At 43.2% G+C, this 18,646-nt stretch overlaps 2 protein-coding genes and 1 pseudogene across 5 annotated transcripts in view; all 3 read right to left on the bottom strand.

Annotated features, from left to right (window-relative positions):
* KCNK13 (potassium two pore domain channel subfamily K member 13) overlaps positions 1 to 8,808 on the bottom strand; it is a 116,344-nt gene extending 107,536 nt beyond the window's left edge. Inside the window, exon 1 of the mRNA XM_042944069.1 lies at positions 8,702 to 8,808. The gene's annotated coding sequence lies outside the window, so the exon portion shown is untranslated. The remainder of the gene's footprint in view (positions 1 to 8,701) is intronic.
* Positions 5,314 to 6,304, bottom strand: LOC122223045 (annotated as a pseudogene).
* Positions 8,809 to 14,171: 5,363 nt separating the features above from the next.
* The window catches only part of TDP1 (tyrosyl-DNA phosphodiesterase 1), a 92,059-nt gene continuing 87,584 nt past the window's right edge, over positions 14,172 to 18,646 (bottom strand). For 3 of the 4 annotated variants that reach the window (XM_042944047.1, XM_042944049.1, XM_042944048.1), the window contains one exon: positions 17,580 to 17,664. Coding sequence is in view for 1 of the 4 variants with exons in the window: in XM_042944050.1 (XP_042799984.1) it covers positions 17,591 to 17,664 (74 nt within the window). In the remaining 3 variants the exon portion in view is untranslated. Of the gene's footprint in view, positions 17,665 to 18,646 lie in introns of all 4 variants that reach the window. The other variant, XM_042944050.1, reaches the window with a different exon arrangement.

Below are 18,646 nucleotides of genomic sequence, written 5' to 3'. Positions count from 1 at the left end.
GGGCGCGCAGATCCGGGGAGTGGGTGCTGAAGAGGTACGTTGGGTGCTTTGCGGGCTTGAGTGGGCCCCTTTTGGGCCAGAAGGGGGCGCTCCGTCTCCTCCAGACACGTCTCGCCCACACCTGTGTACTCAGCCACACACTGCCCCTCCGGAAACACCAGCCCTTGGCATGTGGGAGTGAATACGGATACAGAGAGGAATGGACGCGTGGGCATCTTCAAACTAAGTAGAAGTTCCCTGCCTCCCGAGAAAGTAGTCCCAAGCTCAGAGCCCGCCCATCACCCACTTAAATTCTCCAGGAGCCGAGAATAAACACAGAGCTCGGGATTCCAATACATCTGCCATCCCCTCAGTTCCGTTACCGACTCCTGAATGCCCTTGTTTTATTTAACTTATTGGGGGCAAGAGCTTTAGGTGGTAGTGAGTATGGAGACATGTATACAGCCAGGTGTAAAGTCCGGCAATTACTCCCCTCCCTATTTTACTATGAAAAATTTCAAACATAAGGTTGAGAGGATTTTTATATACCCACTACCTAGATTCTTACAATGAATGTTTTACTATACTTGATTTGTCATTTATCCATTCCTCTTTCTATCCTTCAACCCACCTCGTTCGGATGCATTTCAAAGTAACTTGTAGACGTCCGTGCAACCACCTCCCCACGCTGGCCAGTACTTTTCCCTACATATCATTAAGGAGAGTTCAATATTTACAGATTTTTTTTTTCTCGTGGGGTAAAACTTACATACAGTGAAATGCACAGATCTTAGGTGTACTGTTAGATGAGTTCTGACAAATGCATACACCTGCTCAAATAGCTGTCTATCCAACCTATCAACCAAGTGTCACCAACAGGTCAGTGTTCCCCATATGCTCTTTCTCAGCAAATCCCCACCCACATTCCTCCAGAAGAAATCGCTGTTTTTTGTTTTGTTTTGTTTTGTTTTCCCCCTACCATGGACTGGTTTTGCCTTCATGGAACTCAGTTTTGCTTGTTCTAGATCTTCATATAAATGGAATCCTACCGGGGTGCCTGGGTGGCTCAGTCTGTTGAGCGACCAACTTTGGACAGTTCGTGAGCTCCAGCCCCGCGTAGGGCTCTGTGCTGACAGCTCAGAGCTTGGAGCCTGCCTTGGATTCTGTGTCTCCCTTTCTCTCTGCCCCTTCCCCGCTCATGCTCTGTCTCTCTTGGTCTCTCAAAAATGAATAAACATTAAAAGAAAATTTATAAATGGAATCCTACCTTTCCATACTTTTACGTAAAGCATTATTATTATTTTTGAGATCTTCCCATGATATATGTCTCGGTCATTTATTCCTTTTTCTCGCTAGTATTTTTATTGTTTGAATATTCATACCCCTATTGATAGAAACCGGGGCTATTAGAATTTCTTGGCTATCCTAAAACAGGAACATTCTTGTACAAATTTTTGTGGATCCGTTTTCGTATCTCTTAGGTAAATACCTAGGAGTGGAACTGCTGGGTCATAGGGGAGGTGTGTCGTTTTATATGAAACTGCTTAACATTTTTCCAAAGTAGCTGTACTAACCAACAATGCACAATAGTTCCATATGTTCCATATCCTTGTAAACATTTGGCAGTATCAGTCATTGTGATTTTAAACATACTGGTGGGTGTGCAGTGCTCTCTCATTGTGGTGTAATTTGCATTTGCCTGCTCTCTTAATGTGTTTATGGCCATTTGCATATCTGCCTTTGTAAATTATCTGTTGAATATTAATGCTGAAAATATTTCTTGAGATATTGTAAGTTATCTGTTGAATATCTGTTTAAAAATGGATTTCTCTTTTTTATTATTGAGGTGTAGGTATTCCTTATATATATGTAGATCAGTCTTTTCTCAGATACTTTTTTTTTTTTTTTTTTTTTTTTTTTTTTTTTTAGTAGCTTCACATCCAGTGAGGAGCCCAACATGGGTCTTGAACTCAAGACCCTAAGATTAAGACCTGGTCAACCCACTGAGCCACCCAGGCGCTCCTCAGATACCTATCTTGCAAATATTTTGTCAGTCCATGGCTTGCCTGTTTATTTCCTTAATGATGTTTTCTGATGGTATGTTTTTAATTTTGGTGGAATCCAATTTATCAATCATTTCTTTTATGTTTGGTGCTCTTTTTTATGTTAAGAAGTCATCACTTCCCTCAAGGGTGTATAGTTTTCATGGATTTTTCCTCCCAGAAATATTATAGTTTTAGCTTTTATAGTCAGATTATGATCCATTTTGTTTCTATATTGTGTGAGGCAAGAATTAAGGTTCATTCTATCTATATGGATATCCAGTTATTCCAATGCCATTTGCTGAAAAAAACAAGCGTGAATTTTTCAGAAATCTGCATCTTGTTCATTTTTCATCCCTCTTTATGCTAATGCTACAGTATTTAGATTGCTTGTAGCTTTACAGTAGGTCATAAAGTCAGGAAGTGTGAACCCTCCAACTGTGTTGTCAAGATTGTCTTTGGATATTACAAGACCTCTACATTTTTGTAAAAATTATAGAACCAGCTTCTTAATTTCATCAGAAAAAGCCTTGTGGGACTTTCATTAGAATTGTGTTGAAACTATCCTGGGGAGTACTGACCTTTTAATTAATGAATGAGGTTTATTCCTCTATTTACTTCAGTCTTTTGGGTAGTTTTCATGTAGAAGTCTTGCACACTTTTTGTAAATTCACTGTAAAGTATTTTAGGTGTTTTCATGCTATCGTAAATACCAAGATTTCATTTTCCAGCTGTCTGCTGTAGTATATAAACATTTAATGCAAATTAACTTGGTTCCTGCAACCTTAGTGAATTCACTTATAGTTAATTCCTTTAGGATTTTCCATATAATCATGCCATTTGAAATAGAGTTTTGCTTCTTCTTTTCTGGGATTTATTTTTCTTGTCTTACTGCAATAGTTAGGACCTAAGTATAATGGTGAAGAGGAGAGGTGGAAGGAGATATCCTTATCTTGTTCATGATCTTAAGGGAACGCCTTCAGTTTTTCACTGTTAAATAGAATGTTAACTGTGGGTTTTTCATAGATATTCTTTATCAGGTTAAGTTTCCTTTTATTTCTAGTTTTCTGGGAGGTTTTTTTTTTTTTATCATAAATGAGGGCTGAATTTTGCCCAATGTTTTCTCTGCATCTTTTGCAATGATCATATAGTCTTCTTTATTCTGTTAATGTGTAATTGCATTAATTACTTTTCTAACGTTAAGCCAAGCTTGCATTTCTGGGATAACTTCCACTTGGGGTTCCTACTCTTATTTTCACTCTTCTACTTGTTCTGGGTTCACTTTGCTGCTTTTTCCTAGCTTCTTATGGTAGATGCTTAAGTCACTGATTTTAGATCTTTCCTCTTTTGTATTATTAGCATTTTAAAGTTATATTTTCCTGTTAGCCCTGTGCTAGCTGCACCCTAAAATTTTTGGTGTGTTGTATTTTCATATACATTTGTTCAAAATATTTTCTAATATTTCTTCTTTGACCCATGAGTTATTTAGAAGTGTGTTGCTTAATTTCCAAATATCTGGGTGTGGTTTTTTTTTTTAAGACAAATCATTTATTTCTAATATTTTCACTGTGGTCAGAGAATCATATTCAACATGTTTCAATCTTTCTAAACTTATTGTTTTATGGTCCAACATATGATCTACCTTAGTGAACATACCATATGCACTTGAAAAGAATATGTATTCTACAGTTGTTGGGTATAGTGTAGATTCTATAAATATCAATTAGGTCTAGGTAGTTGACAGTGTTTTTCAGATCTTCAGTCTTTACTGATGTTTGTTCTAGTTATTCTATTGATTGGTGAGAGACGAGTATTAAAATCACCAACCCATGATTGTGGAATTGTCTATTTCTCCCTCTAATTATGCCAGTTTTTTATTTTATATACTTTGAAGCTCTGTTATTAAGTATAAGCATTTATAATTATCACATCTTACCGATATAGTAACCCTTTTATTTTTTATTTTTTTTTAACTTTTTTTTTTTTTTTTTTTTGAGACAGGGAGAGACAGAGCATGAACAGGGGAGGGTCAGAGAGAGGGAAACACAGAATCTGAAACAGGCTCCAGGTTCTGAGCTGTCAGCACAGAGCCCGACGTGGGGCTCGAACTCACGGACCGCGAGATCATGACCTGAGCTGAAGTCAGACGCTTAACCGACTGAACCACCCAGGTGCCCCGTAACCCTTTTTATTTTTATGAAATGTCTCTATCTCTGGTAATGCCCTTTACATTCAAGTTTACTTTATCTGATATTAATCTGTCACCACAGGCTTTTTGTACTTAGCATTTGTGTGGTATCTTTTCCATTTACTTTTATCCTGTTTCTTTATGTATTTAAAGTGGATTAGTTGTGAACAGCATATTGTTGAGGTTTGTTTGATTGGTTTGGTTTTATTTTTGGTTAGGTCTGACAATCTACACTTTTGAACTGGATTGATTAGATCAATGATGTTCAAAAGAATTTCTGTAAAGATGGAAATATTTTGTAAATATTTGTGCTGTTCAATATAGTAGTCTGATATGGTGGTGACTATTGGGCATTTGAGTGCCACTGAGGAACTACATTTTTAATGTTAATAATTTAAGTTGAAATATTACATGTGGGTAGTGGCTATCATCTTAGACAACATAGGTTGAGCCCATTTATATTAATGTAGTGATTTATGGGACTGGATTCAAGTCTACCATTTACTATTAGTTTTGTTTGTCCCCATTGGTTTTTGATCCTCCTTTCCCATCTTCTTTTGGATTAACTGAGTATTTTTTAGAATTCCATTTTATCTCTTGACTTTTTAGCTCTATGCCTTGGCATTATTTTTAAGTGTTTACTCTAGGAATTAGCTTTTCTTGGTCCTCTAAGAGGTACTATTGTACAACTTAGTGTAAGATATAGAAACCTTGCAACTGTACAGGTTCATATCCCACCCTCTTCCCAACGTTTACTGTGGTTGTTATTCAAATCACATCTCCATATGCTAAAACCTCACAATACAATTTTTTGCTTAAATAGGAATATACATTTTTATACAAAAATTCAGATTTTATATTTATTCATTCTTACATTGGTCGAAATTGACGTCAGGAATTTATAGGCAAACAATAACTTATTTTCTACCTCCTAGCTGAACAAAAAATACACACAATGTGGCTTTATCATTAGACAAGACTTGCATTTTTTACATTTCTCACCAAGAGTGCAATATTGTCCTTGAACAAAATACCCAGATTACCAAGGAAACCATCTTTGGAGGAAGTGTTTAATAAGCATATTTTATTTAAATAAATCCTCTGTGCAGCTCACCAGCAGTTCCTTATTGGAAACATCAGTATTTCCATATCACAGTTCCCAAGAGGACTTTAAAGGCTCAAAATTCAGTGTCTCCTTTGGCGTGCTTCTCTCTTGATTCTACCCATCTCCATCTTCATACATTTTCTGGAGAATGTTCATCAGTCCCTCACCAGGATCTGTTTCAGTGTCACAGGAGGGCTTTTCTTTTTCTTTGTGTCCTTTCTCAGCCCAGGTAGGCCCACTGCATGCTTTGTGCTTTCTTTATACAGAAGGTGAGGACTGTACAGTCTTGACTTTTTTTGAAGTACCTTCCACAGAGATGTTTCAAGAGATTATTCAGTCATGAAGTAACTCTTCTCATTTAGATTCTTTACCAAAAGATCAAATGGCCTCTCTGTGAAATGCACCTGCACATTCTCAGTGATGAGCTGGTGAACTCTGGTGACGTCTGTGAAAATCTACATTACCTTATCTGCCCGATCTCATCAGTCATTGCCGATTTTCACCATATATCCCGTTGTAATGGGAGCAACCACGGCAGCTGGCTTTCCATTGTCAAGAAGTTCTGCTTTTCTCTGATTCCTACTGCATCACGTTCTTGGTTTCTTTCTCAATCTTGGATTTTTCAGTTGTAAGGGTAGCACGTACTCTTTTTCTAGTGGCCTTTTTCAGCAGTACCTTCACCTCTTCTAGATCTTTCTGAAGCTTCCAACTTCCATCTGCAATGGAGTGACCCTCGGTTTCTGCAATCAGCATTGATTTAAAGAAGCTTCCTGTCCTCTGGCTGGTATAGCGGGGCGGGGTGGGGGAGGGGGGAGAGCGGTCGGAGTCTCTTCGGAAGCTGAAACTGTGGTCCCACAAGGCCAGTGCTGCAGCTGCACAGGGGAGAGAACAGGGATGCGGAGCGCACTCACCGGGTGCAGACCCGCCTAGTGTGAGGCCCAGCCTGCCTCCTCAAAATAGATTTCTTAAGAGGAAAAAAAAAGGTCTTTTATATTTGTGCAGATATTTGCTCTTTTCTTTTTTTAATGTTTTTATTTTTAAGAGAGATTGGGAGGAGGGGAGGGGCAGGGAGACAGGGAGACACAGAATCCGAAGCAGGTTCCAGGCTCCGAGCTGTCAGCACAGAGCCCAAGGCGGGGCTCGAACTCTCCAATAGTGAGATCATGACCTGAGCCGAAGCCGGCCGCTTAACCGACTGAGCCCCCCCCAGGCGCCCTGATATTTGTTCTTTCTGATGACTTTCCTTCACTCCTGACTATTTGAGCTTCTCTAGGGTATGTTCTTCCTTCAGCCTGAAGAATGAACGATAGCATTTCTTGCAGTGCAGGTCTGCTAATTCTCTTAATTTTCTTTCATCTGATAATGTGGTTGTTTTGTCTTCATTCCCGAAGGATATTTCCGCTGGATAGGATATACATTGCCGAGGTTACCTTTCCTTCTGCGCGTTGGAAACATTTCATGTTGTCTTCTGGCCTCGTGTGCCTGAGGAGAGCTCGGCTGTCAGGTCGCTGTTCCTGTTCCTGCTGGCTGCTTTCAAGATTTGTCTTTGTTTGTCTTCACTAGTTTCAGTAGGAGGCACCCAGTGGGGGTTTCTGTGTGTTGCCCTGTTGCTTATGCACTGAACTTCTTGAATCTGTACATTTGTGTCTCACCAAATTTTTAGCCATTATTGCTTTAAATAGCTTCTCTGCCCCATACTTCATCTCCTAGGATTCCAGCCCCATCGAAGTTAAACCGTTAGATGTTATCCTTCAAGTGTCTAATTCCCACCCGCCCCCGATTTTCAGCTTTTATTTATTTTTTTTTTTTTGGTTCTTCAGATTGGGTAACTTCTGTCTTCAAGTTCCCTGACCCCTCTGTCATCTCCATTTTGCTATTAAGCCCATCTACTGAAACTTTTAATTTCAGATTGTGAGAAAACAGAAAATGCACAGATTGGTTCATGCCCCCAGTTCCTGAAACCCTTGTAAATTCCTAAGTGGTCACAGCACTAGGAACATCTTATGTTCTAATGGGGTGGCTCTGGGTGGGTTCGTGGACTGGGGCTGGTCACCAGAAAGACCAAACTGTGATTAGAAACTTGGAACTTTCAGCACCGCACCCCCCCCCCCATTCTATAGGGTGGGGGAGTGGGGCTGGAAATGGAATTTATGATTGATCGTGCCTCTGTGAGGCAGCCTCCATAAAACCCCAATAGTCCAGGGTTTGGGGAGCTTCCAGGTTGGTGAACACATCACACAGGGAGGGTGATGCACCCAAACTGCACAGGGACAGGTACTCCTGCGCTCAGGACCCTTCCAGATCTCACCCTAGATACGGCTTCACCTGGCTGTGCACCTGTGTCCTTTATCATTCCTTTAACAAACTTGCAGGAAGTGTTCCCTTGAGCCCTTTGAGCTGCTCTAGAAAATTAATTAAATCTGAGGAAGGGTAATGGGAACCTCAGATTTGTAACAGAGGACAGAGGAGCCAGAAGTACAGTTGACAACCTAGACTTGCACCTGGCATTGGAGGGGGGTGGGCAGCCTTGTGGGACTGAGCCTTGTCCCTGTGAGATCCGACGGCACGTCCAGTAGACAGCGTCAGAATTTCAGCTGGAGGACACCTGGCTGGCATCTCAGAATTGCTTGACATGGGAAACACCTGCACACACCTGCTGAGCACAAGTGTTTTGAGTGTGGTAGTCATGTGAGCGCACAGGGGGGAACCGCTCCCCTCCCCCCACTACACAGATATGATAGTTTCCAGTTCTAAAGTTTCCATCCAATTCTCTAAAAATGATCACTCTGCTGAGATTTGCTATCTTTTCATTCAACGTGGTTTTTTTTTTTTTTACACTCCTGAACACAATTTTATTAGCTGTTTTAAAAATCTTTGACTACAATTTCTGGGTAGGTCTCCTTTGCCTGTCTTCTGAGAATGAGCCATGTGTTTTTATTATGTATTGATTTGGATCATATGCTAAGAATTGTTAACTGATATATAATTTATGATAAGCTGTAGAAACTCTGAATTCTGTTATGTTCCTCTGAAAATAATAATTATTCTTACATAATGTCTCCCCTTGCGATGGGAAATAGCTCAAGTTTTGGTTCTGTTATTTTAGCCTTAGCTGTGCATGAACATTTCACTGGTCAGCCAGATATTTGGTCAGCCAGATACACAGAATTTGGGAATCCTCTCTCTGGCTCTTTTCTGTTGTTTCCCTCTTCCTGCTCAGAGGCTATGGTTGCTCCAAGCCCTGTACTCTGGGTCTTCCAGGCAGCAAGACTATAGATTTCCACTGGATGTTTACATGCCTTGCATGGTGCAGACTGAGAGCTGACCTCAGGCCCAAAGTGGTTAAAAAATAAATAAAAACAAAACAAACAAAAACAGGAAACTCACCTCATGTGGTGCCTTTCTTCCAGTTGTTGACTCCCCATCAGTTTCTGCCTGCTTTCAGTCCCTTGAGCCGCTGGTTTTTAAAGACTTTTTTCCCCCCAGAGCTTATGTTGTTTACTTCTGAAAGAGGTGGTTCAACTGGAGATATTCGGCCCTGCCAGAAACCTGAAGTTATCTGTTTTCTCCCACAACATTTTTATTTTTGTTATTTTTTTTAGAGAGAGCACAAGTGGGGGAGAGGGGCAGAAGGAGAGAGCGAGAGCTTCTTAAGCAGATTCCACGCTCCGCACGGAACCTGACTCAGGGCTCAATCACAGGACCCTGTGATCACGACCTGAGCCGATATCAAGAATCGGACACTTGACTGATTGAGCCACCCAGGTACAACCACCCAGCCCAAAACATTTGTTTAATGAGATTTTCAAGCACACGCCAAAAGTACAAGAAATTTACAGTGGTGACCTAGATTGTACAATTAAAATTTCCTAGACTTTATCATAACTGTATCCATAAATACACCGTATTTCTATGCATTTCAAAGTAAACTTCAGCCATTAGTACTTGCCCCTAAATCCTTCAGCCATAGGTATTATTAACTAGAATTCAGTTTAGTTTTTTTTAATGTAAAATTTATATACAACGAATGGATATCCGAACTGTGCATTCTCTGAGTTTTAAAAATCCATTTTATTGAGCTGTAACTTACAAGAAAAGTTACCAATTTGGTGTATAAATTCAAGGGGTTTTGTAAAATGTAACCAATGCCACAATCATGATAGAAGTATTTCTGTTGCTCCAAAAGTTCTGTCATGCAGCCAATCCTCTCTCCTCACTCCTGCACTTTTTTTAATATTTACTTATTTTTGAGAGAGAGCACGTGCATGCAAAGGGGGGAGGGGCGGGGGGGCAGAAAGAGAAGGGGACTGAGGATCCAAAGCGGGCACAGTGCAGACAGGGGAGAGCCCAACGCAGGGCTCCAACTCATGAACTGTGAAATCATGACCTGAGATGCAGTAGGGCACTTAACAGACTGAGACACCCAGGCGCCCTTCCTACTCTCATTTTTAAGGCCACCCACTTCTGCTCTGAGTGGGAACCAGGGTTCCACTCCAAGAATAGGAATTAGCAGGAAGAGAGGCCATCCGTGGCCATACATGTCCGGGAGGACCAGAGAAGAAAATAAGGGAAAAGTGGAGCCGGGGCTCAGGCTGGGGCTCTTCAGAAGTGTTCCCAGGCTATCTCTAGAAAGGTGTTGAGTGGCTCAATGAGACCACACAATCCATTCTCCTACCTAAAGGTGGATTCTACCAGTCCAAGCACAATTGATGATGCCCATCTCTTGAGCCTGTTATGGCATCAGAGGAGTTCAGGGGGCAGGAGCCCATACCTATCAGAACCTGTTTCTTCATTTGTAAAATGTACTTCCTCCATGGGTGAAATGTCAACTCACCCTTGGGGTTCACATTAACATGGACTCCTCAGTGACACCCTCAGTCCACACAACAGGCAGCAGGCCACATGGATACAGTACTTTTAGGGCAGAAGTACACAGATCAGTTCTGTGGAGTTGTTTAGGGTGTTTGAGAGACTAGGTCCAGGGATGCAGATTTCCTTGTGAACAGAGTCCCCTTCCTGTGGAATCCAGAGGCCTGATGGTTACCCTGCTGCAGCCAAGACCCAAATCTACTTGTCTTCCAGAAATAACTTGCATTTAGTAGTTGAGAAGCAGTATTTGTCTGGGCACCTAGGTGGCCCAGTGGGTTACGCATCAGACTCTTGAGATTGTGCCCCGCCCCCCCCCCCCCCCCCCCCCCCCCCCCGCTGAGCACAGAGCCTACTTAGGACTCCCACTTTCCTTCTCTCTCTGCCCCAACCCCGCTCGCATAGACACTCCCTCTCAAAATAAACATGAAAAAAACTCAGTATTTGTGGGAAAATGCTAATTTTCCCAAGGGCGTGGTTTTTGTTTTCTACACTTGAATTACCATCCTCTAAATGCTCCGGAGAGAGATCGCCAGTTCTCAGCACTTTTGAGAATAAGAATCATTACAACTTAGATATATGGGGTTCTTGCCGGTGTTTAAGAGCACCGTCTCATTTGATTCTTAAAACAATCCCACGAGGCGGGAAGGGTAGGTATTAGCCCCCACTTAACAGATGAGAAAATGAAGACTTAAAGGCATCATGTGACTTGCCTACGGTTTCATGGTGTGGAGGGAGCGGAGCTGGGATCAGACAGTTCTGAGTCCCCTCTCAGGCTTGTCAATCTCAAGCCATTACCCACGAAACCGTCTTCACTCAGGGTGGTAGAACTAGCAACCTGGGAAGGAATACATTTTATATTATAACCCTGAGCCCTGAAGTACAGAGACCTTCTACTATATTTAAAACTGCTAGTCATGACTCCCTAAATTGATTTCATGATTCACAAAAAGGTTGTGACTGACAGTATGAAAAACCACCGTCTCCGAACACTCTGATTATAAAGATTTACTTATTTGTGCAGCCTTCAAGAGAAACGTAGACTTGAAAATTTCCTTCGTGGTTTACCTCGCTTTTAAGCAAAATCGGCACACTTGCACACACTACTTAAGGATGGGACATAGAAAGGTTCTCCGGGCACAATATTGACACTTCACCTGGAGATACTTCTTGCTCTGGAGTGGACTTCAGGCATCTTCCACTGGGCTTTGGAGAACTCCACACCTGCACCCTTCTCGCCAGGGGCTGTCCCCTAATCTGGAGGGCTTGAGTGAGGTGTGTCAGGTGACTTTTGCCATCGCTATTGGGAAAGAAGTGTTTTCTTTTTTAAAATAACTACCTGGAAGTAATGGGGGATCCTGGAGTGGGGTGGGGGCAGAGGGTATTTCAGCCTCCAGGTGGATAAGGCTTACTTGAGAATGACGTTCATATTCCTGAAAGCAGATATTCTGGACTTGGAGATAGACTATTAACATTATGATCCTCTGACTCCAGCATTTGTTAGACACTGTTAAAGTCTCTTTCATCATTTAAGCTTAATGAATCTGGTTTCTGTAACTATAAAAGCATCGTATTCTTTCACAAATATACCGATAAATTATTGAATAGACTCTTAAATTTTCAGGTCAATTACCTTAAGAAAACACAATCAGCATTCAGCTACCATGTTAATTTCCAAAGCACCTATGAACAAAGAGCTACCAGAGCATGCACAGTGGCATCGTCTGTGTCCTCAGGGCCACAAAGGAACACATACTAGCTGTGACCTTGACTCTTTCACCCTATCAAATGAGGTTAGTATCACCTGCCCCAAAGTGCGATGTATATAGTTACCTTTGATTGGTTATACCTGTAATAAATTCCCTATGGATGCCAATTTCTCCCTGGCCTTTCCCTTCTGAGTTTCTCTTTGTGTGTATTAAAAAGACTAGTCTGGATGCCTTCCGGTTGTTAATAAATCCAAGTGGAACGCTCTGAAAGACTAGCTACAAAGGGAACAGGGTCCAGTGTCTTAGAATGATTAATGTTGGTTAGACTAGTTTTGGCAGGGCTTCTGGTAGGCCTAGGAGAACAGCGTGTACTTGAGATGCAGCAGTTGGATTCTGCTTTGAGATGGACTTGATTGTGTACAGAATACAGGCTTTACTGTGACTTGCATTGCTTTGGCCCCGTATCTGTTTGTGCCACCCTCGTTACTGCATGAGGCACCCTCCTTTCATTTCCTGGGCTGACTCTTGCCCTCCTCCTCCCCGGCATTTTCTTTGCTGTCTTCTCTTTTGACACTTGGCATAGTCCTTTCTGCTCTGTGCTTTAGATCTAATCTGTGGAAACACCAGGTTTCAGTCAGAGACGTTAACAGAACGTACTTAACATGGCAAAGTTTTCAGCCCTCAATGCTCTCACTTGAAAGGAACCAGTTCCACAGTCAGGCTCTTGCTCTAATTCAGTGGCTCAGCCCTGAATACTAATGCAGCGTTTCCTGGCTGGTTTTACACACCAATGGCTGGTTCTGTCATGCCAACTATGATTTGTTATTACAGCGCATGAAAGCATACTTGGTTTTGTAGCTACAATTACGTATCCCATAGATGAGGCCTGCTCCTTGGCTGGAGCTTGGGAACATCTGCCACGCTTACTGCCTGGGTTCAAATCCCAGCTTTGCCCCTTGCCAGCTGTGACTTTGGACCAATAATCGGTCTCCCCATCTGTAAAGTGGGGGGTGGTAATAGTACTGGGTTACTATGAAGATTCACCAATACAAATATAGCACAGTATTTGGCACACATAAGTGCTGGTCTAGGTTACCACTCGGGGATCAGCCCGCCTCCATGTTGGGTCCTGGTTGTGGGCACTGCCGCTCTTCTCCCAGGAACACATAGCTGCACATCACCCCTTCCCTGCTCTCTCATCTTCTTTGGATTCTGTATCTCCCTCTCTCTCAAAAATAAATACATTAAAAAAAATAAAAACACGAAGAAATTGTAGTTTTGTTTATAGTATTTTGTCCTGGATATTGCTTGAAAAAAAGCAGGCTACTAAATTTGGAAAACTTGTCAAAAATTTTATTATGGTATCTAGGCATGTGTAGTTATAGCATACTGTCAACAGAATTTTAGATTTAATCCTATACAACAGGCTATTTTAGTTTTGCCAGTTTGAGTTCCTGCAGACTTTTTTTTTTTTTATGCTGAAGACTTTTGCCACCATACTTTGTCATATCATTCAGCAATTGTTACATTTTGTGAATGTAAATAAAGAATGCCTAACTTTTTTGAGGTATCCATCAGTTAAAAGCAAGCATTTTCAAGGAATTCCCTTCCTTGAATTGTCAAGGAGTTACAGCTGATTTTTCAGTTATGAGAAACTAAAATGTCCTAAGATTTGAATCAAACACCCAGATCATCCAAAAATGGTTTCACATGGACTACTGTCATTTCCCTAGAGAGTAAACTTTTTATCTTATGTGGAAAAAAGTTGTGACAAAATCACATAGAAGATCCTTGTTTTCACATACTGAATCTGATGCAGAAACCATATTCATTGGAAGTCACAGAAGTTCTGTTAAGGATAACTACAGAACTTCTACACAAGAACCCAGGATAACAAAGCTGGGCTCCACTGCACTGCGGGACCTTATGGATGTTATTTAACAGAAGGATTAAATGTAAGGACGTGAGGATTAAATATAAAGCAAGCATAGGAGTGGAGGCAGGAAGAGCTCAGGAAACATTGGCTATTACATTACGTGGGAAAATGACAGCCTTGCAAATACATGAACTTTAAAAAAATTTTTGTAATATTTTTGAGAGAGTGTATGTGAACGGGGGAGGGGCAGAGAGGAGACACAGAATCTGAAGCAGGCTCCAGGCTGTCAGCACAGAGCCCAATGCGGGGCTCAAACTCACAAACGGTGAGATCGGGACCTGAGCCAAAGTCGGATGCTTAACCGACTGAGCCACCCAGGTGCACCCCCCCCCCCACCCCGCCGCCCATCAGTGACCTGTAAGCCTGATTTAGATCAACTATAGTTAAACACAGGCAGCCTTTTCCAGAAGTGTGAGGACTTAAAAACCTTCTCCCTCCGTCACCCCATGAAAGCAGCTGGTGGAAGACCATTCTTTTCTTCCTAAAGGAATACGTCGGAGGTGAAGGGGACACGGAACCCTCCTGCCAAAATGGCAAGTGACTTCTCCTAAGTTGCTATGTGCAGGGGCTATTTTCTGCCTCAAAATTTTTTAGGTCTCTTTAAACGCTCAAGCATTCAGAATATTCTGTTGACATTCATCATCGGGAATCAAAATCTCGTTTAGACCTTTAGGCTACATCTCCACCTTTGTAAAAGGAGAAGCCAAAATCAAGAGTCGGATGCTCAACTGAACCACCCTGGTGCCCTGAGGAACTCTTTGATAAGTCAATAAATCTATAGAAGTTTATGAAAAGACAGGAAGTTGCATTTTGATGTGGACGTTTGCCCTCAGCAGATATATAGTCACAGTGTTGCCATGCGATCTGAAGGAGGTTGGAGGAGGTGGGGGGAAAGGATGAAGGCAGCAGGCAGCTACAGGCAGGCACTAGGGGTGAGGGTTCCTGGAGGCAGGGAGAAAGGACTGTTAAACCCCAACGTGGGTTTCCTCAAACATTAACAGGCATGTTTGATGCTTTTTTGTAGCACTTTGGGCAATTCAGTCAGTCCCATTTAAAAAAAGGAACAGATGGGATAGAACTTGTTTTTTGTGTTCCCATGTTGATTACTCTTGGGGCATTATTTTCCATGTGTGCCATCAACTGTGCCCAGAAAGCTCATGTTACTGACCCTAAGCTGGCCTGCCTTCCCTGAGCCCATGCTGACCAGGACAAGGGGCACAGGAGGCTGCTGTTAGCAGTCAGGCCTGGACACCCGGAGTGCATAACCCTTGACTATGGACTTCCCCTAATGTTACCTTGATGTACCTACCCACCTGTTCTATAGAACTTGTTTCCATTGGGCTCTTATGGGTCCCCGTGGGGTGTGGAGGAATGTTACCTTAAGTATGGCCCATGAACCAGAAACACATATACAGAACGATATATACATATACGTATACACATATACGTATATACACACACAGAAAATAAGTGAGCATTTAGAAACTTTCATCAGAATCTGACATGCCGTACCAGCTGGTTGTGCTCTGTAAGAGGATCTGTCTACAACACCCTGGGGGGTAAAGGTTGCCCATCTCCTCAGACGCCATGTTACCTGGAAGCCTGAACCACCTGGCAGAAAAGAGGACTTGGATCCTGCCAGCCCCGGGTTCAAATACTGGTAAGAGCACTTTCTGGAAGTGTGACCTTGCACAAACACTTCACCGTTTTGAATGAGTCCCTTACCAGGAAAATGAGGATGATGCTAACGAATCAAGTATGGCAGCCGCAGTAGCAATCCCTGGACAGTTCTCGCTCTGTGCGGGCACCAAGCATCTTCACATAGTAGTAACTCCCCACTCTCAACCATCTGCAAGGACTGACACCACTCCCATTTTACAGCTGAGGGGCCCAAGGCACAGAGAAGTTAAACAGCCTGGTGTAGGTCACACAGCGAGTGGCAGGGCTGGGATTCAAACTTCGGCAGTCCCAGCCCAGCTCTGAGCTCCCACACACCTTGCAGTTACATGGAGCAGACAGACGAGCGACGTGCCTGCGTGTCTGACTCCACACAGTGCCTCCTAGCAGGGGGCTGTGACCGCTGTCCATCTGCTGCCCTCTTGATGGGCTGAATCCCGCTGTAGAACAGGCTGATTCTTCAGTCCTGGGGACACCGCTCCTGTTGACAGAGGCCTGCTCGGTGCTGCCCCCACCCCCACCCAGGATGGGACCACCATGCTGGTGAGAATCCTGGGGTACTTTGCCCATCTTTTTTTTTTTTTTTTTGCTTTTAAGTTTTATTTAGGTAATCTGTACAGCCAACATGGAACTTGAACTCATGACTCCAAGACCAAGAGCCCCACGCTCCTCTGAGCCAGCCAGGCGCCTCAGCCAGTCCTCTGGACACACAGACCGCCGGCCACCCACTCCGGGCCAGCCCCGGGTGCCTTCCCAATGCCTTCCGGCTCACGTGATGTAGGGTTTGCATGTTCTGGGAAGTAGAAGGCATGGTCGGAAAAGGGTTAAGCCTTCGTCTTCTTACCTGGGTAATGAACTGGTTAAACTAACCAATGGCTTTTCAACTTTTTAAAAAGTAGAACACGTGCACGCACACACCCGTCGATAATATCCTTGACAGAATCCCACAATCTAAAATAGGCGAAGCAGAGCTGCTCTGACAGGACGAGGGTGGAGGCCCGCAGCTGTCTTCTCTGTCAACGCACCCCCGCCCACCCTGCTGGCTCCTAAAGGTGAAAATCGTAGGCCTCTGAGGAACGGTCTGAAAAGCTATCTTCAAAAATCTTTCAAAATTAACATTCAACATGCTTCAAAGATGAAGGTGGTGACAAAATGAAATCAGCCTCATGTAGAAAAAAAATAAAAGAGGGTCTACATCTTAGGAGAACTTGATTTCTAAGTATGAAGGACATAGGAACATAAAGCAGAGCGAGACCCTCCGAGCTTTGACCCAAACCAGCTATGTGATGGGGGGCGTGGTGGTGGGGGGGGTCATCCTGAACCTTTCTGGGCCTCAGTTTCCTCACTTGTGAATCAAAGGCACCAAATTAGGTCATCTTTCAGGGTTTCCTCCAAGTACAATACTTGTACTTTTGTATGGTTCTGTGTGTCTTTTCTGGAATTTTGTGGGGATGAAAGAGACACCGCTCCACTAGGAGGAATGGGCGAGGAAAGGGCAGGTGGTAAGGGGCAGCGCGACCCGCCCGTGCGCAGAGAGGGGGCCGGCACAGCACCGGGAGCAGGACAAGCCCCGTGAGGCTGCGGGGAGACGAGAGGCAGCAGGACCCAGGCGTCTCAACAGCAGCCGCCCCAACCTCCGCCAACCACGGACCCCCGCAGATGCACGTCCGGCAGCCCTGAGACACACAGCCGCGGGCTGGGTAATAAGCGGACAATCACATCCTTCCCTGACAAGTTGCGTTTGAATCCAGAGCGCCTTTCTCGATGGAGCGCGACACACAGAGTCCATCTTCAGAAGAGCTGGCACCACCGTGAGATCCCACATTGCTCGGAGGATGATTTTACGTATATTCTCTTAACGCTGTCCAGTTTTCATTCCAAAGTTTAGAAGAGTTTTTTTTTTTTTTTTTTTTTTAGTGACACTGTTAATGACCGTTAAAAGTATAACCAGCATCCATGTTCACAGGAGTGAGTTTTGCAGTTTTGTAGGGGTGTAGATAAAACTTAAGGGTGAACGTCCAGTACAAACAACATCTAATATTTGGGGCTTGACGCCTTAAACCTAAATTCCACAGTACTTTAAGATTCTCAGGAGGGAACCCACATATTCCCGTGTGTATCTGGTGCTTTGGTATAAGGAATATTCCAAATCCATGGCCGATCTGGGGGGCAGGGCAGAAAAAACATATTACATATGTATAACACTTATTTGAACAGGATTAAAAAAATTCACTTACCTGGTAGGATAAAATCACCCATGTGCTGGAGTCTACGAACTGTCAAAAAGCTTTTCTGAACCAACCCCAGACAATAGTCCATTTCAGACAAAGGCTGTCGGTAAAGGTGTGTGCTAAGGCCCAGGCAAGCGAATGTGGAAACAGGCAAGCAGAAGCCAGGAGGTACATTCCGGCTTGTCACTTACACTGACAAGTGACCTCACCTCCCTCAGCCCCAGAGTCCTTATCTGTGCCTACACCGTGGGACTGTCACGAGAGTTAAAAGAGATAAAGCCATGTAGTGTCCAGCAGAGAAAGAACCTTAACAAGGGCAGTTATTATTTTCTCCTTTTACGAAGCTGGAGAAACCAACAGTAACAGATGGCATGGTCCTGGTCACATATAACCAAGGGGCTCATTTTCACATCCGTGAAATGGTTTCGTTCTGCTCCTTAGGTTAGGAACTGATGAGGCAGTTCCTATAATGACTGCAGGGCAATGTTGAAGAAGACAACACACCTTGATACGACACGATGGAAAGAACCCTGAAGACCTATGTTCAAATGTTGGCCTCAGGTTCCTCATCTGTGAAATGGGAATTAGCTGCACAAGCAACCTCCCAGGATTACTGTGAAACATAAATGAGAGAACACCTGTAGAAGTTCCTGACATGTTGCAGGTGCTCCGAAATGCAAACTTTCCCCCCTTTATCTGAGGTTTCAGAAATTGAAAAAAATCTGAACAAATCACTTCTACCATGCTTCACTGCTGCTAGAATCAAACCAATTCAAAAGAACCATATATGCCTAGGGTGTAAATATGCTGCGAGGGTGAAAAGTAAATCCCCATGGAATCTCCCCACTGAGTATCAAATACACAACTCCAGAAGGCTGAGTGCTTACAGGGAACCAACCACTCGGCAGGTGAG

Source organism: Panthera leo, chromosome B3 (genome assembly GCF_018350215.1).
Source record: "Panthera leo isolate Ple1 chromosome B3, P.leo_Ple1_pat1.1, whole genome shotgun sequence".
Lineage (NCBI taxonomy): Eukaryota > Metazoa > Chordata > Mammalia > Carnivora > Felidae > Panthera > Panthera leo.
Note: the sequence above shows the minus strand (reverse complement) of the source record. Positions and strands in the feature narration are given on the sequence as shown.